This window comes from Procambarus clarkii, chromosome 43 (genome assembly GCF_040958095.1).
Source record: "Procambarus clarkii isolate CNS0578487 chromosome 43, FALCON_Pclarkii_2.0, whole genome shotgun sequence".
Classification (NCBI taxonomy): Eukaryota; Metazoa; Arthropoda; class Malacostraca; order Decapoda; family Cambaridae; genus Procambarus; species Procambarus clarkii.
Window position 1 is genome coordinate 15,279,866 of NC_091192.1, and position 20,898 is coordinate 15,300,763.

General features: G+C 44.8%; 1 protein-coding gene across 1 annotated transcript in view; it reads left to right on the forward strand.

The window, feature by feature from the left end:
* The first annotated feature begins 3,525 nt into the window (after positions 1–3,525).
* Positions 3,526–20,898, forward strand: part of gcl (germ cell-less) — a 68,851-nt gene continuing 51,478 nt past the window's right edge. The window contains exons 1-3 of the mRNA XM_045738591.2: positions 3,526–3,715; positions 10,243–10,382; positions 16,852–16,975. Of these exons, the coding sequence (XP_045594547.1) occupies positions 10,249–10,382; positions 16,852–16,975 (258 nt within the window). The 5' untranslated portion in view covers positions 3,526–3,715; positions 10,243–10,248. The remainder of the gene's footprint in view (positions 3,716–10,242; positions 10,383–16,851; positions 16,976–20,898) is intronic.

The window sequence follows — 20,898 nt, forward strand, 5'->3', positions numbered from 1 at the left end:
TGGTGAGTCTCAGCTCCCAGGCCCCGGCTCACTCCCTGCCGCTGAGTCCTCTTGTTTCAGTGTCAGAGTAGTTAACAAATGAAACATTAGGCGGTTATGTGGTGGAGACAGACTTCACACACAGTTAGACATGTAGACAGGCTCCAGAATCTGTACACCAGTTAATTGACAGTTAGGATGCGGGATCATGGAGCCAAAGTTCAACCCCCCGCAAGCACAACTAGGCCAGTACAACTAGGTGAATTTTGTTGGGGGTGGGGGGTTATTTACCTGAATTTACCTAAAGGCCACTAACACTTTAGTGGCCTCGACGAGGACAGGAAGCCGGCGGCTTGTCAAACGTTCCCCTCATTTACTCTGATGTTTTTTTTCCAGCTAGATTTTAAAATTTAACGGAGTTTTGGTATTTACGGCTTCGGCGGGTAGGCAGTTCCATGGGTTTATAACCCTGTGGGTGAAAATACATCTCCTACTTACAGTGCTACATTGTGACTTGTTGAGCTTGAACCCGTTGCTCCTTGTTTGTCTGACCTTTTGAAGAAGTCTGGATCAACATAATCAGTTGTTTATTTTATTTTTATTTATAGTTAGTTAAGTTCATTTATTATGCACCCCATACCCATCTTGTGGGCGGTAGTGGAAAGGGTTACAGAGGCACATAATGGGCTCAGGGACTCAACCCCACAGTTCATTTATATACAAGAATTCTTACATTCATGTATAGCCTCTAGTGCACGTAGCGTTTCTCGCAAGTCCTTAATTCTATGTTCCCAGGAATACGACCCGCCAAATCGTCTAACAACCCCATTTTACTGTTGGGTAAACAGAGGCTACAGTTAAGGATTTGCGCCCAGTAAATCCTCCCCGGCCAGGATACGAACCCAGGACAAAGCCCTCGCGAAACGTCAGGCGAGTGTCATAACCACTATACCACGGGGACTGCTAAGTTGTTCACTATTATAAAAGTTTCACTGAGATCCGTCCTGTCATGCCTGGTTTATAGTGTTGTTAGCCCTGAGGCCCTCAACCGTTCCTGGTATGAGAGGGACTTAGTGCTGGAATTATTTTTGTTGCCCGGTGTTGCACTTTCTCCTGAGGAGCTGGGCCATCTTTAAGTAGGTTAAGAGGAATTATAAAGCCTCCTTTAAATTGGCCTCATCTCAGGCGGAGTCCTCATTCCTACGCTTTTCAGTTTGCTGGTGCATAGGTTGACATAACTAGACAATACCTACACCTACACAGGCTGATAGCTGACATAATTACACAATACTTACACCTACACAGGCTGATAGTTGACATAATTACACAATACCTACACCTACACAGGCTGATAGTTGACATAACTAGACAATACCTACACCTACACAGGCTGATAGTTGACATAATTACACAATACCTACACCTACACAGGCTGATAGTTGACATAACTAGACAATACCTACACCTACACAGGCTGATAGTTGACATAATTACACAATACCTACACCTACACAGGCTGATAGTTGACATAACTAGACAATACCTACACCTACACAGGCTGATAGTTGACATAATTACACAATACCTACACCTACACAGGCTGATAGTTGACATAACTAGACAATACCTACACCTACACAGGCTGATAGTTGACATAACTAGACAATACCTACACCTACACAGGCTGATAGTTGACATAATTACACAATACCTACACCTACACAGGCTGATAGTTGACATAACTAGACAATACCTACACCTACACAGGCTGATAGTTGACATAACTAGACAATACCTACACCTACACAGGCTGATAGTTGACATAATTACACAATACTTACACCTACACAGGCTGATAGCTGACATAACTAGACAATACCTACACCTATACAGGCTGATAGTTGACATAACTACACAATACTTACACCTACACAGGCTGATAGTTGACATAACTACACAATACCTACACCTACACAGGCTGATAGTTGACATAATTACACAATACCTACACCTACACAGGCTGATAGTTGACATAATTACACAATACCTACACCTACACAGGCTGATAGTTGACATAACTACACAATACCTACACCTACACAGGCTGATAGTTGACATAATTACACAATACCTACACCTACACAGGCTGATAGTTGACATAACTACACAATACTTACACCTACACAGGCTGATAGTTGACATAATTACACAATACCTACACCTACACAGGCTGATAGTTGACATAACTACACAATACTTACACCTACACAGGCTGATAGTTGACATAATTACACAATACCTACACCTACACAGGCTGATAGTTGACATAACTACACAATACCTACACCTACACAGGGTGATAGCTGACATAATTACATAAGTCGATTAAGGCTGTCGTCTGCTGTGCAGATAACATCTTGGTTAATACCAAGAACTTCTGCCTCACACGAGTGGGGTCCGTGGTTCGAGTCTCCTAGAGCCCAGGTGAATGAAAAGAGACACGAGGATAATTCTTGGAACCCCTGCAGATGTACAAGAATCATCATTATGTTCTTTGTACACATTCTTTTGAATACAAATTTGAATTTGATGTGAACAAGAGGTAGGACATACTCTCTAACACTATATCTGTGATTTGATTTACACTTTGTAATCTTTCATATAGAATAGGGTAGCAGCACACTGCAGTAATTACCTAAGCGGTAATTAGTTTACCTTAATTTAATTATTTTATTAATTACATTACTAAATAATTTCTTGCCTTAGTTTATTCATGAATTACTTAAGTGGCAATTACAGCAATGTGCTGCTACCCTATTCTATATATATGAAAGACTACAAAGTGTGGATAAAAAACTAGCTAAAAGTTCATCTAATATCCCCAGCTCACAGGATGGTTAGTCACACATGGACTCAGGGAAGAACATGAAAGTGAGCCTAATTATCAGCCTGCACTAGCAAACTCTGGCTACAGTCACAAGAATATCTAACAATATTCGTGAGTGTATGAAGGGTCGGGGTTGTGTGGCTGGGGCTGGTTGCTCAAGTGCTCTATAATAATAATAATAATAATAATAATAATAATAATAATAATAATTTTTATTTAGGTAAGGTACATACATAAAGAGATTTTACAAAGTTTGTTGGCTTTATAGATAGAGCTAGTACATACAATGCCTAAAGCCACTATTACGCAAAGCGTTTCGGGCAGGAAAAACATTAATGACTAAAGCTTAAAACTAATGGGTAAAAAGAATAAAATGTGTTGAGAACAAATAAAAATAGAGGTAAAAGAGGGTATACTTAAAATGTATAGTATGTATGTAGTATGTAGTATGTAGTATAAATGTATAATAAAGTATACTCTGTATACTTAAAATAAAAATAAAATAAAAGTCTTTATCGTAGATATTTTTCACTGCATTATGCCCTGTTTCTCATGGTAGGGTAGGCGGGGGGATTTTTCAAGTAAACAAATAATAATAATAGTTATATCTTTTTAAGTGTCGTAATTCAGAAGAAAGAACCATAAGACCGGTTCAGATTCTTATGTTTGTAAACAAAAGTTGAGAACTCAACGTCGAGTGGCTCGCCCCCGCACGCAAACTTCACGTGCCTTAAAGAACAAGACTTATTCTTGCCTCTACGTTATTTGTCAACAAAATTCTTGACAGTTATTGAGGATATAGATTGATAGAGGACGCCTGTGACTTGATTAACGAACCTGCCATAGAAGGTGCTGTTCTCATCAGTTTATTTTCATTTTGAATGTGATAGTTTGGTTGTTTGAGTACTTGTTTCATAATAGATGAGGCAATGGCAGTAGCCCCAATCTCTCGTTTAACATTATAAGTGATGTTAGTGTCAATCCCGTTGTCGAAACCAGGATGCCTGTTTATAGGTTTATCCAGATCCCAACTACTGACTTTGCTCTGGATGTAATCCAGAGCAAAGATTAGTAGATGGGATCCACTAAAATTGCCCAAATTCTGGATGCATGTTTACTGCTAGGTGAACAGAAGCATCATGTGAAAAAAGCATGCCAAGCCTAAGTCTGTTCCACTACAGTAATTGAACCCAGGACCCTTGGTTGTGATCCGATAATGTTCAGGACACACTGCTCTGTGTCCTGTGATTTGTCCACCTGCCGGTATGTTTAGAGTGGTGTGTGGCATGTGGCTGGCAATGGTTAGTGGTTAGATGAAGCCATCCTAAAGCTTCAACTTGAATGTATAAGCCTAATAGATAATGTATAATAAACTACATAATAATGTATATAAACGTATAATGTATAATACATTATAGTATAATGTATAATGTAAACGTATAATGTCCTAATGTATAATAAACTGGGAGTCCGAGTTAGGTAACATAGTGGACATCAACCTTGCAGTACAATCTTTTCTTCAAAAAACTCTTAGCCTTTATAATACCCACTGTCCTATGCTTACAAAACAAGTCACAACCAAAAGGCTTAACAATCCCTGGCTTACAAAGGGAATACTTAAATCTATTAATAAAAAACATGACCTTGAGAAGAAGTATAGGTTAGGAATTGTCTCCAAAGAATTCTCAAAGAATTACTCATTATTGCTGTCTAAGATAATTAGATGAGCCAAAACTAAATACTACGAAGATAAATTTACCCAAATAAAGAGCAACATTAAACAAACTTGGAGAACAATTTCTCAAATATTGGGATCAAAGAAGTCTTTAAATAACAAACCGACTCTCCTGTCTAATAACGATGGTCAGCTTTCAGCCTCTGATTCTGCTACTGAGTTCAATAGGTTCTTCTCTTCCATTGGTTCATCCCTTGCAAATGATATTCCATCTTCCAGTACAGACATTAATGACTATCTTTCAGGTAACTATCCACAGTCTCTGTACCTAAAGCCTATTAATTCCACTGACGTCAATGAGATAATCCTTTCCCTTAAAACCAAGTCTGGTGCCCTTGAGGAGATACCAACTTTAATTTACAAAAAAGCCTCCAGATCTTTAGCCCCTGCTATTGCTTTGCTCTTCAACAAGTCACTTGAACTCCAAACCTTCCCAGATATTCTAAAAAAAGCGAGAGTAACGCCTGTCCACAAATGTGGTAATCTCACAGATGTTAACAACTACAGACCTATATCTATCCTGCCAAACTTGTCAAAAATTTTTGAAAAACTAATCTATAAGCAGCTTTACTCATATCTAGCCAAACTCAATATACTTAGCCCTTGCCAATATGGCTTCAGACCCAAAAAAAGCACTAACGATGCACTTATTAGTATGCTTAACTCGATTCATACAGCTCTTGATAAAAATGAGTTCTCTGTTGGGTTGTTTGTGGACCTGCGTAAAGCTTTTGACACTGTCAACCACCAAAACCTTCTTCTTAAATTACATCATTATGGAGTCAGAGGACACTCCCTACAATACCTCAAATCCTACCTTACTGACAGGCTCCAATATGTTTCTGTGAATAATACAATTTCTCCCACCCTACCCATCAACATTGGTGTTCCCCAGGGCAGCATACTTGGCCCTCTCCTCTTTCTCATCTACATTAATGACCTTCCAAATGCCTCCCAACACCTCAAACCAATTCTATTTGCTGACGACACAACCTTCATTTACTCCAGTCCTGATCCCCTTGCTCTAAATGCCACAGTAAATACTGAGCTAAATAAAGTCCATCTGTGGCTAACTGCCAACAAACTCACCCTTAACATTGACAAAACCTTTTATATTCTGTTTGGCAATAAATCCTCTAATCAAATAAATCTCAAAATAAACAATACCCAAATTTGTAACAAATTAGATGGCAAATTCCTTGGCATTCTCATTGACCACAAGCTTAATTTCCAGGGACACATTCTAAACATATCAAAAAAAGTTTCAAAAACTGTGGGCATTCTTTCTAAGATCAGATATTATGTACCACGCCCTGCCCTGGTGACTCTCTATTACTCCCTTATCTATCCATATCTCAACTATGGTATTTGTGCTTGGGGCTCTACTACCCAAAATCACTTACGTCCTCTAATTACTCAACACAAAGCTGCTATTAGGACAATATCCAATTCTGGCCCCAGACACCACTCGGTACCCCTACTTAAATCTCTGAATATGTTAGACATTAAGTCACTGCACATTCTCTCATGTGTATTATACATATATAAAATGCTAAACTATAATGCCAATCCTGATCTCAAAAGCTTCATAGAAGGTTGTATCAGAACCCATGAGCATCACACCAGAAATAAATACAGTTTTGATATTCCTAGAGTACGACTTAATCAAACTAGAAATGCTCTACAAATCAAGGGGCCCAGAATGTGGAATGACCTTCCCAACCATGTTAAAGACTGTACCTCTCTCAACCAGTTTAAGTTAAAAGCGAAGCTATACCTAATAAATTCCCTGTAACCTACCTTACCCTTCTATTGTCAACCAATGTCTGTTTTTTTCTTTAAAGAGCGCTGTTTGTCGACATAATTGTATTTGTGCTGCTTTTTCATCTATGTTTTCATTTCTTGTTTTCATTCTACTCATTATGCTCAATTAGTATTAAGCTTGTCATTTAAGTTTATCATGCCCGAAACGCTTTGCGTAATAGTGGCTTTAGGCATTGTATGTACTAGCTATACCTATAAGTTAAACAATCCTTGTAAATATTTATTGTATGTATGTACCTTACCTAAATAAAATTGTATTGTATTGTATTGTATTGTAATATGCTTAATTGTGAGTTGCTGTCATTACTCAAGTGGTATTATTGCATTTTACTCATAAAAATATTATATGTGGCAGTCATGCCAATACAGTATATATCTGTAAACTTAATGATTGCACAGTGATGTGTTCTTGGCAGTATTCAAAAAGCCTAAGATAGTTTTAGTTTATTATACACCCAATATTAATATTGTATTCACCTAGTTGTATTCACCTAGTTGTGTTTGCGGGGGTTGAGCTTTGCTCTTTCGGCCCGCCTCTCAACTGTCAATCAACTGTTTACTAACTACTTTTTTTTTCCACACCACACACACACACCCCAGGAAGCAGCCCATGACAGCTGACTAACTCCCAGGTACCTATTTACTGCTAGGTAACAGGGGCATTCAAGGTAAAAGAAACTTTGCCCATTTGTTTCTGCCTGGTGCGGGAATCGAACCCGCGCCATAGAATTATGAGTCCTGTGCGCTATCCAATCTAACTGGATAGATAGGCTATCCAGCCTATATCCTATATCCAGGCTATCCAGCCTTTCCACTACCACACAGTGGTGGTGGAAAGGTTTCAGCGATACATAATGGGCTCGGGAACTGAACCCAAAAGTTCATATATAACTAAGCAAGTTAAAGTCTTAATGAGCCTTAGTTTATCAAACCAACATCACCATGATTTCAAGAGACCCTAACATAGCAAGTGAGAGGTTTAGTTAGATTAGTTTATTATGGGGCCCCATTCCTATCCTAAGGGTGAGTAACAGAAAGCTTTCACTGTCACAATGAGTACAAGTACTGAATCCCAATGCTCTTTAACCCCTTAACTGCACAAAACTTCATATGAAGTGTGACATTGAGCTCAGTTTTAAATTTTCTGAAACTCTTTCAAATGTTTTGTGCATAATCTACTAGACAAATGCTCCAACTTTGTCTAAATGATACCAGTGTAACTTGAAAAACAAGAAAATAAAAAATAATGATAAAATTTAATACTGTAGAGTGGATTCTAGTGGTAAAGGAACTTTGCACGATCTCTAGGTCAGCAACTTCTCTGGCTCTGAATGGGGCTGTTAGAGTGCAACAATATTTCACCTTAGAGAGCACTAGTGGCTTGAAAATTATCATCACTGGTATGGGCATTCCTTGTTTGGAAGGATCTTGTTATCCAACCTGTCATTTTTCTTGCAGTCGTGGTTGTATGTAACAGTAAGGTCTTCTGACATGATTACTCCTAGGTCCTTTACATTGCTTTATCGTTCTATAGTGTGATTTGATTCCATGATTCAATGGCGGGAAAATATTAGAGGGGTTTGGTTTCCGTTTTTAAATTTTTATTTTTTCCATAGCGCAGGAGCTGGAACTTATTTTCATTAAACATCGTATTATTATCTGTGGCCTATTGAAAGACTCGATTTACGTCCAATTGGAGAATTGCCGTGTCCTCTATACTGTCTGCTCACATGAAAATCCTAGTGTCATCTCAAAATGATGATACAGTGCTGTAATGACATGGCACATGCCTCATGGCTACAAACTCCCAAACCATACTGTGTACCCGATGAAGAAGTGGAGAACAGTGACCCTTGACAGCTTGATGAGTGCAGGTCACAAAGCTCCAACTTACAGCCAAGGCATACATATAGGTATCTAGCATGGGTGGAGGAAGGCACCAGGGAATTGAACCACAAAAAACATGAAGAGGAAGCCAGTGATGCAACAGCTAGCAAAGGGCCAATAGGACCCACATCCATCAGTTGGGGTGGCAGCGAAAAGACTGCACTAGATGTACTTGAATAGTTGCTGAAGCCAAAATCCCAAATGTTCCAGAGCTGGAAGCAATGGGAGAATGAAAGATCAGAGGCAGGGCAAACCATGCCCAAATGGGAGAGAAATTGATGTGTGGACAGAACTAAGATGGAAATCATCAATACGCCTCATCCTAGGACCCTAAACACCAGTTGGGGCAGCTCTGGGGCATCCAACCAGGCATATAACCTAGACTGCTCAAGACAAAGAAAGCCGACACATAAAGCAGAAGCTGCCTGAGACATGCAAATGGCATCAGGATAGAAAGGAGAGCCCCATGGGGGAAGCATGATATATAGCACGATATATCAAATGAACAAATCCACAAGGGGCTATGGGTTCGAACTTACACCCAGGATGATTCCAGATGCACCTTAGTCAGCTGTGCCATGGCATGGTAAAAGAATTGCAATCTGGAGTGTTACTGCCCTCACGAGGATCCCGCTGCTTCTCCGAAGCACAAACCGGGGTTTCACACAATTCCCCCAGGCACCTGGGCTCTGTCAAGCAGATGTTCTACCTCTACGCCCTTCAATACACACAGAAATCACAATAGCGTGATATATCAAGTGAACAAATCCACAAGGGCCATGATGAGGGTTCGAACCTACACCCAGGATGATCCCAGCCGCGCCTTATTCAACTGTGTGGAGTGCTACTGCCCTCACGCACAAGGAGAGGGCAAGTTTGAGGGGAATATCCATGGGATCACAGAACCTGCAGAGGATTTCCAGGCCTGAAGGGTAACCTAAGGAGGAAACCCAGGCACTTGGATTGCTATTCTGGACCTAAAATTAAGCTGATACAGCCTTGTTCGTGCAGCTGTGAAGGCCGACCTCGGCACACTGGAAATGTTAAGCACACAAACCACCAGTGCCCTATCAGTCAATATCACACCAGAAACAGGTCAAGACAGGGAAGTCACAAGAAACCTGACTCACCCTGGACATGGGCCACCACAAGTGAGGAAGACCTCTAAGGAAGCGACCCGCCCAAACACACCAGAGAAGAAAACCCTGGCAATGCAAGGGAAGCACAGGAGGGAAGGTAACCCTGTGCACATGCAGCTCCAAGTTCCCTTAAAGCTTGGCTCATGCTACACTGCAGTGTATAGAAAATGCCATCAAGGGCAAACACCATGCTACTTAGTTAAACGGGCAGAACACCGGAGTCAGCATAGAAGAGAAGAGACCTAATACGCACTACATCAATGATAGAATTGACAGCTCAGACCATGGCAGGTGGTGAGCTACTTCCCCCTCCTCCCAAACAAGTTTGGAAGTAGGCGTGATTGAGCTCACACTAGTTCCATGAGAATTCGATTATTTATTTACATGGTTTGGGGAGTTCTTTAGGCGGGTTTTGATTCGAGACTTCGGTCTCTTTTTGAATCCAGCCGTACTCTATTGTAGTTGTTCTGACTCGTTAACTTTCTGGTTGCCTTTGCCAGTGAGGTGGCAAAAAAGTCACTGCTTCCTGTGCCTCTGGTTGAGAGTGGGGGGTGGGGCCAGGTTCTGACTCTGGTTCCCAGTAGGCCCATATAATTGATGCAACCTAGTAGATGGTACCATCTCAGTGTATAGCTTCAGGGAACCACAAAGGAAAACATTGTTTTGTGAATACAGTACATGCATACATTAGTATTCATGAAATTGATTTTGTTTTGTAATCTAAAGTTATTATAAACGTACAAACAAGTTTTATGAATAAAGTTATCTAATAAATTTCTATTCTTTTTTAGGTAGTTATGGGGAACTTACTTCAAGGCTGGATGGGTTCCCATGTGATGGGGTCTGGAGGAAGCAAGCGGAAAGTGGAGGAAGTGGAGAGCGATGATGAGGATGCAATGGACTTGGATTCCCTTCTGCACACACCAAAAAAGTATGCACTCTAAAGCTTCAACCTTTGACATTTAAAATATCTCTCAAAATCATATTTTTGTGGGGAGCCCCTTTGGCTCCCTGGAGCTATCGGACTAATATGCGATATATTACTCTAAGGCATTAGTCAATGAAGTTCAGCCTACCAGGAACCAAGAGCTAGAACTTTGCCTCCTCAGAGAGGTACAAAAAGTAATGGCCTCTGGAAACCTTCCCTGTGGTTGGGGTTATTCCTTGTCTGCCATTGACTGGAGTTAGGCACCCAGAAAGGTAGGCATAACAAAAGAAACCCCACTTGGTAAGAAAATTGCAACCAAAAACCAAATAGGGAGGCAGAACGCCCCCAACTCTCAAGGAAACAAGCAAATGTCACACTACCGCCGCTGCGGTGCTTTTCTGCACAGCCCTCCCCTCCCCGGGAGGGGGAGGGGGAGGGGGTGACCCAATCCCCCGTGCTGGCTTCTCACATACCCCAGTTGGCTGATGTGATCGGGATGGACGTCAACTCTGGCCTCAATTTCTTAGCAGTGTTTTCCCTTAGTGGTGCTCTCTGCTGTGTTGCGGTGTGGTGTGGCCAGCCCCTATAACATTGCACAGGGGCTGCATGCGCTTAGGGAAGCCTGCTTGCTCGCCTCGTGTGCCGGCAGGCTGTACTCGCTCTCTCTTTGGAATCCGCTTGGGCCCTGGCTTTTAGGTTTTCATCGCCCTTTTGTCCATTGCTGTTTGCAGAGACTGCTGTTTCTGCAGGTGGCTTCGTCTAGTTGTCATCCTATGTTGGACTTGTTGCTTCTCCGGGGTGGCAGTTCTCGGTCTTCTTGTAAGGGTCATGACAGGGCTTGAGGTTCCTCTGGTCGGGGTGGGCCATTGGTGCCGGCTTCTGAGCCGGCGCTTCCTTCGGAGCTGGCATCGTCTGGTCAGCAGAATGATCGCTCTGCTCGTAGGCCGGCTTCTCGTAAGAGGCATGAGTCCTTTCGCGGGTCGCCCCTTTGATAGGACGATGGTGGGATGGGGGGGGAGGCTCGTGCTGTTTGCTCATGCTTGGTCCCATGATTCGTGGGGTATTTGGGGTCTTCTCCTCCGGCCTGTGGTGGTGTTGGGTGGCTCCTCCTTCAGGGGGTTCGGGGATGACGGGGCAGGCTTCTTCCCTTGCACTCCGTCGGGTCATCTTGGAATTGGTGCATTTGGGCTGGGTTGAAATGACCCCGTCCCTCAGGTGGGTTTCTTGCCCGTTTCCAGTGCTGAAATGGGACTGTGCAGATCTGCAGTTCATTCTGGACTTGTCTCATCTGAACTCTTGGATTCCTTGCCATCCTTTCAAATGATCACTCTGTCTCAAGTTCGGATTCCTTGCCATCCTTTCAAATGACCACTCTGTCTCAAGTTCGGCTTCTATTGGAGCCGGCTGCTTGGGTGGTGTCTCAGGATCTCTGGGACGCATATTGGCATATTCCCATTCACCTGGGGTTCAGGGTCTGGTTAGGTTTCATGGTGGTGCAACAGGCTTACCGCTTTCGTTGCCTTCCTTTTGGCTTGAATTTGGCTCCTCACGTATTCACACATCTTACCCGGGGTCGTGGTGACCTGTCTGCATTTGCTAGGGGTTCGGGTTCTGGCCTACCTTGACGACTGGTTGGTGTGGGCTCCCAGCTGGTCTGCTTGTCTGTTCACCAGGGGGTGTAGTTCTTTCCCAATTTGCCGGGTTCAGGTTCCTGGTGAACTGGAGGAAATTCCATCTGGTTCCGTCCCAGGTTTGGACCTGGCTGGGCCTCGTTTGGGACTCAGACTGCTTTCATGTCTCTCCCTCCAGAGGCGTTGCTGTGGCTGCAGTGTTGCCTTCATCTTTTTCTGAGGGGTCCCAGGTCACTCGGTGGTTGCTCGAACAGTTGCGCAGGGAGTCTGAACTTTGTCGTGCTGGTTTACCCGCTGGGTCGGGTTTCTCTTCAGCATCTGTTCTGGTTCCTTTGGGGACGCCCCTTCTGCCTCTCTCACGATCGCTGGGTTCGGCCTCTGTGGGCCTTGTGTTGGTCGCCGAGTCACCGGCTTCCTCATCAGGTTTTTCGGGGTTCAATGCCTTGGCACCTACCAGAGCCCTCGCTTGATGTGTTCACAGATGCATCGTCTCTTGGCTGGGGCTTTGTGACCAGTGCTCACCAGGTCAGCCAGGGATGGTGAGGTCTGTCCTACCGTTGGGCTCACAGCATGGTTCGAGAGTTCGCAGCGTTTTGGCTGTCGCTTTGGAGGGTACGGGTCGTTTGGGGCTCCACGATCTGGTTCCATATGGACTGCTCTCTGGTGGTTCATTGCTTGAACTGCGGGGGGTTCTCTTTGGTCCTTGACTCTTTGGGGCTGGTTGCTTTGAGTGGCTTGTCTGCTGGTTTATCAGGGTTTGGCTCTCCGTGCAGTTTATATCTGGTAGGTGTCCAATGTCCTGGCGGACGGCCTGTCCCCGGAATGGACAGTCGATGTCGATGCCCTCAGTTGGTTCTGCCAGCCGTATGGGCTCCTGGGGGTGAACCTTTTCGTGCCGGCGTGGTCGTGGCGTCTCCCGATATATATGGCACTCTTCCACAACTGCGGAGCCGTCGCGGTGGATGGCTTTCGGCAGGACTGGTAAAGGTGGGGTTATTTATACCTCGTTTCCCTGGTCTAGCTGTTGCTTTGGATTCAGTTGGAGTCCTACCGTGGAAGAGTTATCCTAGTGGCCCCCTTGGTGGCCAACCCAGCCTTGGTTTCAGGCGCTGCTTGCTCGGTGTCTGTACCCGGGGCATTTTCCATGAATCCACCTCGTTCAGCAGATCGGACCAGTCCGGTACATGGCTGGTTTGGTCTACTCCACTCTTTGCGTCTGATCTTTTTGATGCGGGTTTATCACCATTTGTATGATGATCAGGTGGCTTCGTTGATGGTGTCCCATCTGTGAGCTTCGTCTTAGCAACAGTATTAAGTTTCCTGGCGTTCTTTTTGCCATTTTGTGTGTTTTCGTAGGTTGTCTTCAATTTTTGATTGGGTTGTCTTGTCTTTTCTTTCTTGTTTTTTCAAGACCGTCATTTGATGACGAATACTGTCACCTCATATAGTTCGGCGCTGGCGGAGCCACTCCAGCTTGTGTTCAGGGTGGATGTCACTTCTGCCCCATTCTGTAAGCTTTCTCATACTTTGTTTCATCCCTGGCCTGCTCATGCACTGCCTGAGCCATCCAGGTTCTTGCCCCTTTGGTTTGTGATTGTTTTTCCAAGACCCTGTTTCTGTTGCCTTTGGCCTCTGGGGGTCGGGTTGGTGAGCTTCATGCTCTCCTCCAGCGCAGGGGTTTTGCTTTTTTGGTTCTGGTGATCAGTTTGTTCGGTTACAGCCGTCTCCTCCTTTTCTGGCGAAGAACTAGACAGCAGCTTTCCGGAGGGGTCCTTGGATCCTTGATGCTTAGTTGGTCAGGCCGGGGGTGCATCTTATGTTGTGTCCGGTTGTGGCTTTAGCCAGCAACAGGCTGTTTATCTAGCCGCGGTCTATCCTCTTGCCCATGACGTTCGTAAGTTTGCTGATTTGGCTCCCATCTTCGGCAATATGTCTTGGGCTGACATTTGGACGTGGGGATTTTGGAGGTCGAACAGGGTCCTGGCCGCCCGTTATTTGGTAAATATTCCTGGTCCTAAGCATTCGTATGTGGCTTTGAGTCGCAGGTTGCAGCTAGTTGCCTTGACCTCGAGTTGAGGAGCGTGTGGCAGCCGCCTCCCGGGTAAGTCCCTCCTTTACTTATCTTGGGTTTTGTACCTCCAGGGAGCCAAGGGGCTCCCCACAGAAAACCAGCGTTGAATGTAATGAAACACCATTTTCTGGACGAGCCCCGGAGGCTCCCTGGCACCCTCCCTCCCTCCAGTCGGCGGTTTCGTTTTGCTTTTGATGCTCAGCCTCTGAACTGGAGTGTGAGTAGCCGGTGCGAGGGGTCCGGGGGTTCCCCTCTCCCCCTCCCGGGGAGGGGAGGGCTGCACAGACTAGCGATGCAGCGTTGTGATGTTTGCTTGTTTCCTTGAGAGTTGGGAGAGTTCTGCCTCCCTGTTCGGGTTTCGGTTGCAATTTTCTTACCAAGTGGGGTTTATTTTGTTATGCCTACCTTTCTGGGTGCCCAACCCCAGTCGATAGCAGACAAGGAATACCCCCAACAACAAGGGGGGGGCGGTCTCCATAGGCCATTCCTCCCTGTGCCTCTCTGAGGGGGCCAGGTTCTGGCTCTTAGTCCCCAGTAGGCTGAACTCCATTGCCTAATGCCCTAGACTAATATTTTGCATATCAGTCTGATAGCTCCAGGGAGCCTCCGGGGCTCACCCAGAAAATGGCGTTTCATTACATTCAATGCTAGTTTTTTTAGCCAATAATTTACTCTGTGCCATAACATGTTGGTGCATCAGTAGCTTTTCTTTAGCTCAAATCTGTTGTTCTTATTATTGTGATCATTATTATTATGGTTGTTGTTTCAGCTACTAGCTAGAAATTTCTAGATAAAGAGAATGTTTAGATAAATGATATTTCCATTCAAAGTATAATAAAAAAATATACATATTTGTTGGAAAAGCCTATGGTATGACTTGAAAGATATGCTGGTTTATAAAATAATACCAGAATCTAATGTAGGAATGCAATTCTCACAGAGATAGTTACCTTAATATTGCATCTCGACAGGGGTGGCAACTTATTTGCTTATTGTGTTCTGGCCTGATATGATTTGGATTTGGGCTGGTTCTTTGGTGACTATTTGGTAGTTTGTCTGGTTTGGCCAGCTTGTTGAGCACAGGCCATATTTTGTGCCCTGGCCATACTTTTTATTCTCTGGGGCTGTCGACCCTGCTTTTATGCTTGACAATGTTGACGGTTATCTTGAGGTTATCTTAAGGTTATCTTGAGATGCTTTTGGGGCTTAGTGTCCCCGTCAAGCCTGGTGTTCCAGTAAAACTGTCTACAAATAGTGCAGTGTTGTCATTAGACCAGGCTTCACCAGAACTGGTGTGTGAGGTACGTTGGGTACGAGCGGTATGTCCAGTACGAGTTCTAATAGCAGGCCCTGCACATGTGGCAGTATCAACATCATCATCACTCTCCTCACTTTCAATTTCATCCTCACATGCTGTTTCAGTTTCAACCTCCTCACTATCTACATCACTGTCACTTTCTGCACTTTCAAGATCAAGATCAGAAAAGTCTTCAACTAACGTCTGAAATTTTGTTGGTGTAAGTTTCACTTTGCTGTACTTTTGGTGTACACTACAGTACTTGGCTTCTCCCTCAGATATGTTTCTTTTTCTGCTTTCATCCTGGAATGGTACTGTTCTTGATCACTATCCATCTTGGAGTAAATATAGAGTTTTTATAAAGGCAGTAATAAGTATAGCTGAGGAAAAATAGGCAGAACGGGCACGTGTTGGACGCAAGGGGAGGCCACAGTGGTCACGAGCATAGACACGATAACAAGGACTTACCGCATAGAAGGCAGTGCCGTGATGCCACATGGGCCATCACAGAAAATGGGAAGATGTTGGCGCACATTTTAAAACATATCCCAAAATGATCGGGAAAAAATGGAATTTTAACAAATATTTTAATTTTGGACGCAACATGCATCCCTGCCGGACATCCGTAGAGTCACAGGTATTTATGGATGCAATATCCGTCCCCACCGACTGAAAGTGTTAAAGGGGGGGGGGAGGGGTTTCTTTACCATGGGAGCATAAGTTAGTACTGTACCCACCTCCGAATATTTCTATGCATGCTTATATCAGTATCTTCTGTTAGACACGTCTGGGAATAGCAGAATGACTGCTTAGAAAATAAGCTTTGTGCATGTGTAAAGCATCTTTCTCTGCATGTTGTTGTTCTGCTTCCATTCCTTTCACCTTTGCCTTCACTATGCTTTGAGGGTAGCTCTCTGTCAGTCATATGTTAGGAGGGTATAGACTCCGGGTTTGGGTTTACCCTACCTGGGGTAAAAATCTACCTGGGTTTGGGGTAAGTGTTGCCACCTGTTCGTAGTGAAGTGGTGCAAGCTTTTATGTAACTGGAAAATTAAGATTAGACCTATCCAGAGGTCCCATTGGTGGCCACAAGTGTGACATTACTGGGAATTCTTAGAGGCTTGTTCTTTTGAACAGACATTTGTAACATCAGTCTATTCTGGCTGAATGTCACTGTCCCTAGGGACTTTCAAGAGCCATATATGACCCCTTAGGAGTACTGTATTCTCTCTACTCACCTTTTTGTAGTGCCAGTGTCATGTGTTGCTTGCTTAATTGCATGTTGCGAGCCTTTAAAGTGCACGGGATGTACAGTATATCCTCTGGGAGCAGCAGAGTAACATACACAGAACTGTGCTTTCACAATCTGAAATATTTTTTGACTTTTCTAACATTACCAAAAGGGTTGGTTAGTACCTATGTTCTAATTATTTTCGTCTCATTAAATTTATATTACCTTGTTGTTCTTTCAAGACGAAAACTAAACTCCACCTCAAAGTATATATACAAGACCTTGTTTGAAGATGGACGATCATCTGATGTGTGCGTTGTTGCTCTTGGACAGGAGTGGCATCTCCACAAGGTCTACCTGTGTCAGGTTAGTGCCACATAGATACATTTCTTCTTTTAAATAATAAAGTACTGTATAATTTATTGAGAGCAGCTGACCAACATATAACTCTGTTCATTGAATGAAATATGTTACTTCAGGCTTATTGCCATGTTGAATTCATTTGCTTTCCTTGTGGACAATAAGAAACCAGTTTGCATGTCAGGATCTGGTTGAAAGAATCTTGCAATGTGGAATATGTTTCTTTACAAATGGTCCTGTCACGTAGTTGAATGCAGCAGCAGTGGAGTGTCAGATTTAGTGCACCATCATGCAACTACTCGCTATAAGATAGAAGCACAAAACAAAGCACTCAACACCTCCAAGAGATCATTGGAATCAAAGAGGAAAACCAGTTGTCTTTGCTAACAACAGGTTAAATGGGTTCATTTATTAAGCCCATTATGTGCCTCTATATAACCTTATTCTGCTAACATATTCAGGATGACATGGGGTGCATAATAAATGAACTAAATTAACCCCTGCAATACACACCTGTTTTTGGCAAAAACTTCATAGTGCAATTGTTAATGACATTTTTTCTGGGGAGAGCCCCTTTGGCTCCCTGGAGCTTACTAGGCTGATATGCTAATGTCAGATTTTGGCATCAGTCATGTGTATGGAGTTCTGTGGGCCTACCAGGGACCACGAACAAGAACCTGGCCCCCCTCAGAGAGGCATGGGGAGCAATGGCCTATAGAAACCCCCGTGTGGTTGGAAGCATTCTATGTCTGCCATCGACCAGGTCAGGCACCCAGAAAGGTAAGCATCGCAAAACAAACCCCTATTCTGGTGAAATTATTGCTACCAAAAGTCGAACAATTGGATAGAACTCCCCTAAAAGAAACAAGCAAACGATCATGGCGTCACACGTCGCCGCGCCACTGTCTGCGCTCCCGGGGAAGGGGGAGCCCCAGACCCCCTCATGCCGGCTATCCACCCGTCAGTTCTAATGCTGAACATTACTACTAAAAACACATGCTAAACATCCCAACTATGCTAAAACATCCCAACTCCTGCGAGCCCGCCAGGCTCGCAGGAGTTGAGATGTTTTCTGTACGCCGAAAGTTCCATCTTCTTCTTTGCCGGCTAGGGTTTCCGCCTTTGCTGGCTCCGTGGCCGCACCCACGGCTCTGCCTCTTCCTAGGCTCGATTGCCCCTTGGCAGGGCCGGTTTGGTTCTGCCTCGAGTCGCTCACCTTCTGTTGATGGTCGGGTGGCTTCGTTGATGGTGTCCCACCTGCGTGCTTCTTCTTGGCGGCAGTGAGGGGTTTTTGGCGGTCCTTCCTTTTCCTTCTGTCCCTCCTTCGGTAGCTGCGTTTGTTGGCATGGCCTTGTTCTTTCTTGTGGAGGTTTGGGGCCGTCATCTTGCCTCATACTATCGCCTCGTATCATGTGGCGCTGGCGGGGCCGCTTTGGCTTGCTTTTGGTTTTGATGTTCTTTCTGCTCCGTTTCGCAAGCTGTCTCGTGCATTATTTCACCTCTGGCCTGTTCTTGTGCCGCCTGAGCCATCCTGGTCATTGGACAAAGTGCTCTTTTCTTTCTTCTCCTCAGTTTGTTGTGACCCCTTCGGTTCAGGATTGTTCTCCAAGGCTCCTCTTCTGTTGGCATTGGCCTCTGGGGGTCGGGTTGGGGAGCTTCAAGCTCTCCTCCAGTGCAGGGGTCTCTGCTCTCTCGGTCTTCGTGATGGTTTTGTTCGTCTGCAGTTGTCTCCTTTTCTGCCGATGATTGAGACTGCTGCTATCTGGAGGGGTCCCTGGGTTGTTGATGCTTGGTTGGTTGGGCCGGGAGTGCATCATGTTTTGTGTTCGGTGGCGGCTCTTCGCCGTTACAGTACTTGTGTGCCTCTGTGGCTGGGGATGCGCTTTAGGTTGATCCGGTTTTCCTTTCTTCCCTGTTCGCGGGTGCGGGTCTCCCAAGTCGTCTGCAGAGTTCTTATGGCTAGCCAGCCTGTGGTCTATCCCCATGCCCATGACGTTCGTGCATTCACTGCCGTCTTTGGTGCCATGTCCTGGGCTGACATTCGGGCACGGGCTTTTGGATGTCGTACAGGGTCCTGGCTGCTTGTTGCCTCGTGCACGTCCTTAGGCCTAGTCGGGTCTGTGTTGTTTTGGGTTGGCGGTTGCAGCCGGTTGTCTCGACTTTGAGTTGTGGAGTGAGCAACGACCGCCTCCCTGGTATGTCCCTATGTTCTTCCTCTGTGGGTAGTTAGCTCCGGGGAGCCGAACCCCCCCCCCCCCCCCCCCCCAGAAAACCAGCATTGAATGTAATGGAACGCCATTTTCTGGGTGAGACCTGGAGGCTCCCCGGCATCCCTCCCTTCCCCTAGTCGGCAGTTTTTCGTGTGTTTTGACATCCAGCCTCAGAACTGACGGGTGGATAGCCGGCGTGAGGAGGTCTGGGACTCCCCCTTCCCCCTCCCAGGGAGGGGGGGAGCTGCGCAGACAGCGGCGAGGTGATGTGTGACGTCATGATCATTTGTTCATTTCTTTTAGGGGAGTTTTATCCACTTGTTTGGCTTTTGGTAGCAATAATATCACCAAAATAGGGGGTTGTTTTGAGATGCTTACCTTTCTGGGTGCCTGACCCGGTCGATGGCAGATATAGAATGCTTCCAACCACACCAGGGTTTTTATAGGATATTGCTCCCCATGCCTCTCTGAGGGGGCCAGGTTCTGTCTCGTGATCTTCTTGAGATCTTGAGATGATTTCGGGGCTTTTAGTGTCCCCGCGGCCCGGTCCTCGACCAGGCCTCCACCCCCAGGAAGCAGCCCGTGACAGCTGACTAACACCCAGGTACTTATTTTACTGCTAGGTAACAGGGGCATAGGGTGAAAGAAACTCTGCCCATTGTTTCTCGCTGGCGCCTGGGGGATCGAACCCAGGACCATAGGATCACAAATCCAGCGTGCTGTCCGCTCGGCCGACCGGCTCCCTTCGACCGTGATCCCCGATAGGCCCACAGAACTCCATACACATGACTGATGCCAAAGTCTGACATTAGCATATAAGCCTAGTAAGCTCCAGGGAGCCTCCGGGTCTCATCCAGAAAATGATGTTTCATTACATTCAACGCTGGTTTTTTGCTTTTATAAATGTTCAGGTAAAGTTAATGTCAAAATGTTTCCAAACTTAACTATTTTCATTTCAAAACACAGAGTGATGAAAACATTAAAAAACATTAAAATATAGCCCTAATTAAAATAAAAATCCAGCCAACTCTCAAAACGACATTTGTTGGCCGGCGCAGTTGTGGGGTTAACTAAAAACAGGTTAGCAATTACCTGCTTGACCAGCCATGACTAGATGGAATTTTATTTTGTGTTTTTTTAGGAGAGACTTCCATGCTGGAGCTGCATTCTCATAGGTAGGATCTTTTGAAGGTTGTATATATTATTCTGAGGGCTATATCTAGGTTTTAAAGTTTTTGCATATACTGCCATTGTTTTGTTAACGTTTTTCTGAGGTGCCAAGCTGGGTACTATATACTGTATATTGCATACCATCTTCCCAGAGTTTTCCCTTTCCCTATTTCTGGGAGCTGCTTCCCGTTTAGCACAACCATGGCCACGGGGGCTTTCCAGGGCTGTAGGGTGAATGAGTCCTACAGGAAGCCCAAGCACTGGAGCCAGCTATGCCAGTAAACCCTGTTGATGAAGGCAACCAGACCACTAGAAGCCAAAAGGAAAGCCCAGGGAGTAGCAAGGAAGTTCCACCACACATAACCTAGGCATGCCTAAAAGGCAAACCACCACCAAAAAACCAGCATCGAGTGTAATGAAACGCCATTTTCTGGGTGAGACCCGGAGGCTTCCCGGAGCTATCCAGGCTGATATGAATATCATTAGACTTTTGCATCAGTGTGAATGAAGTTCTAGGCCTACCGGGGACCTCGAGACAGAACCTGGCCC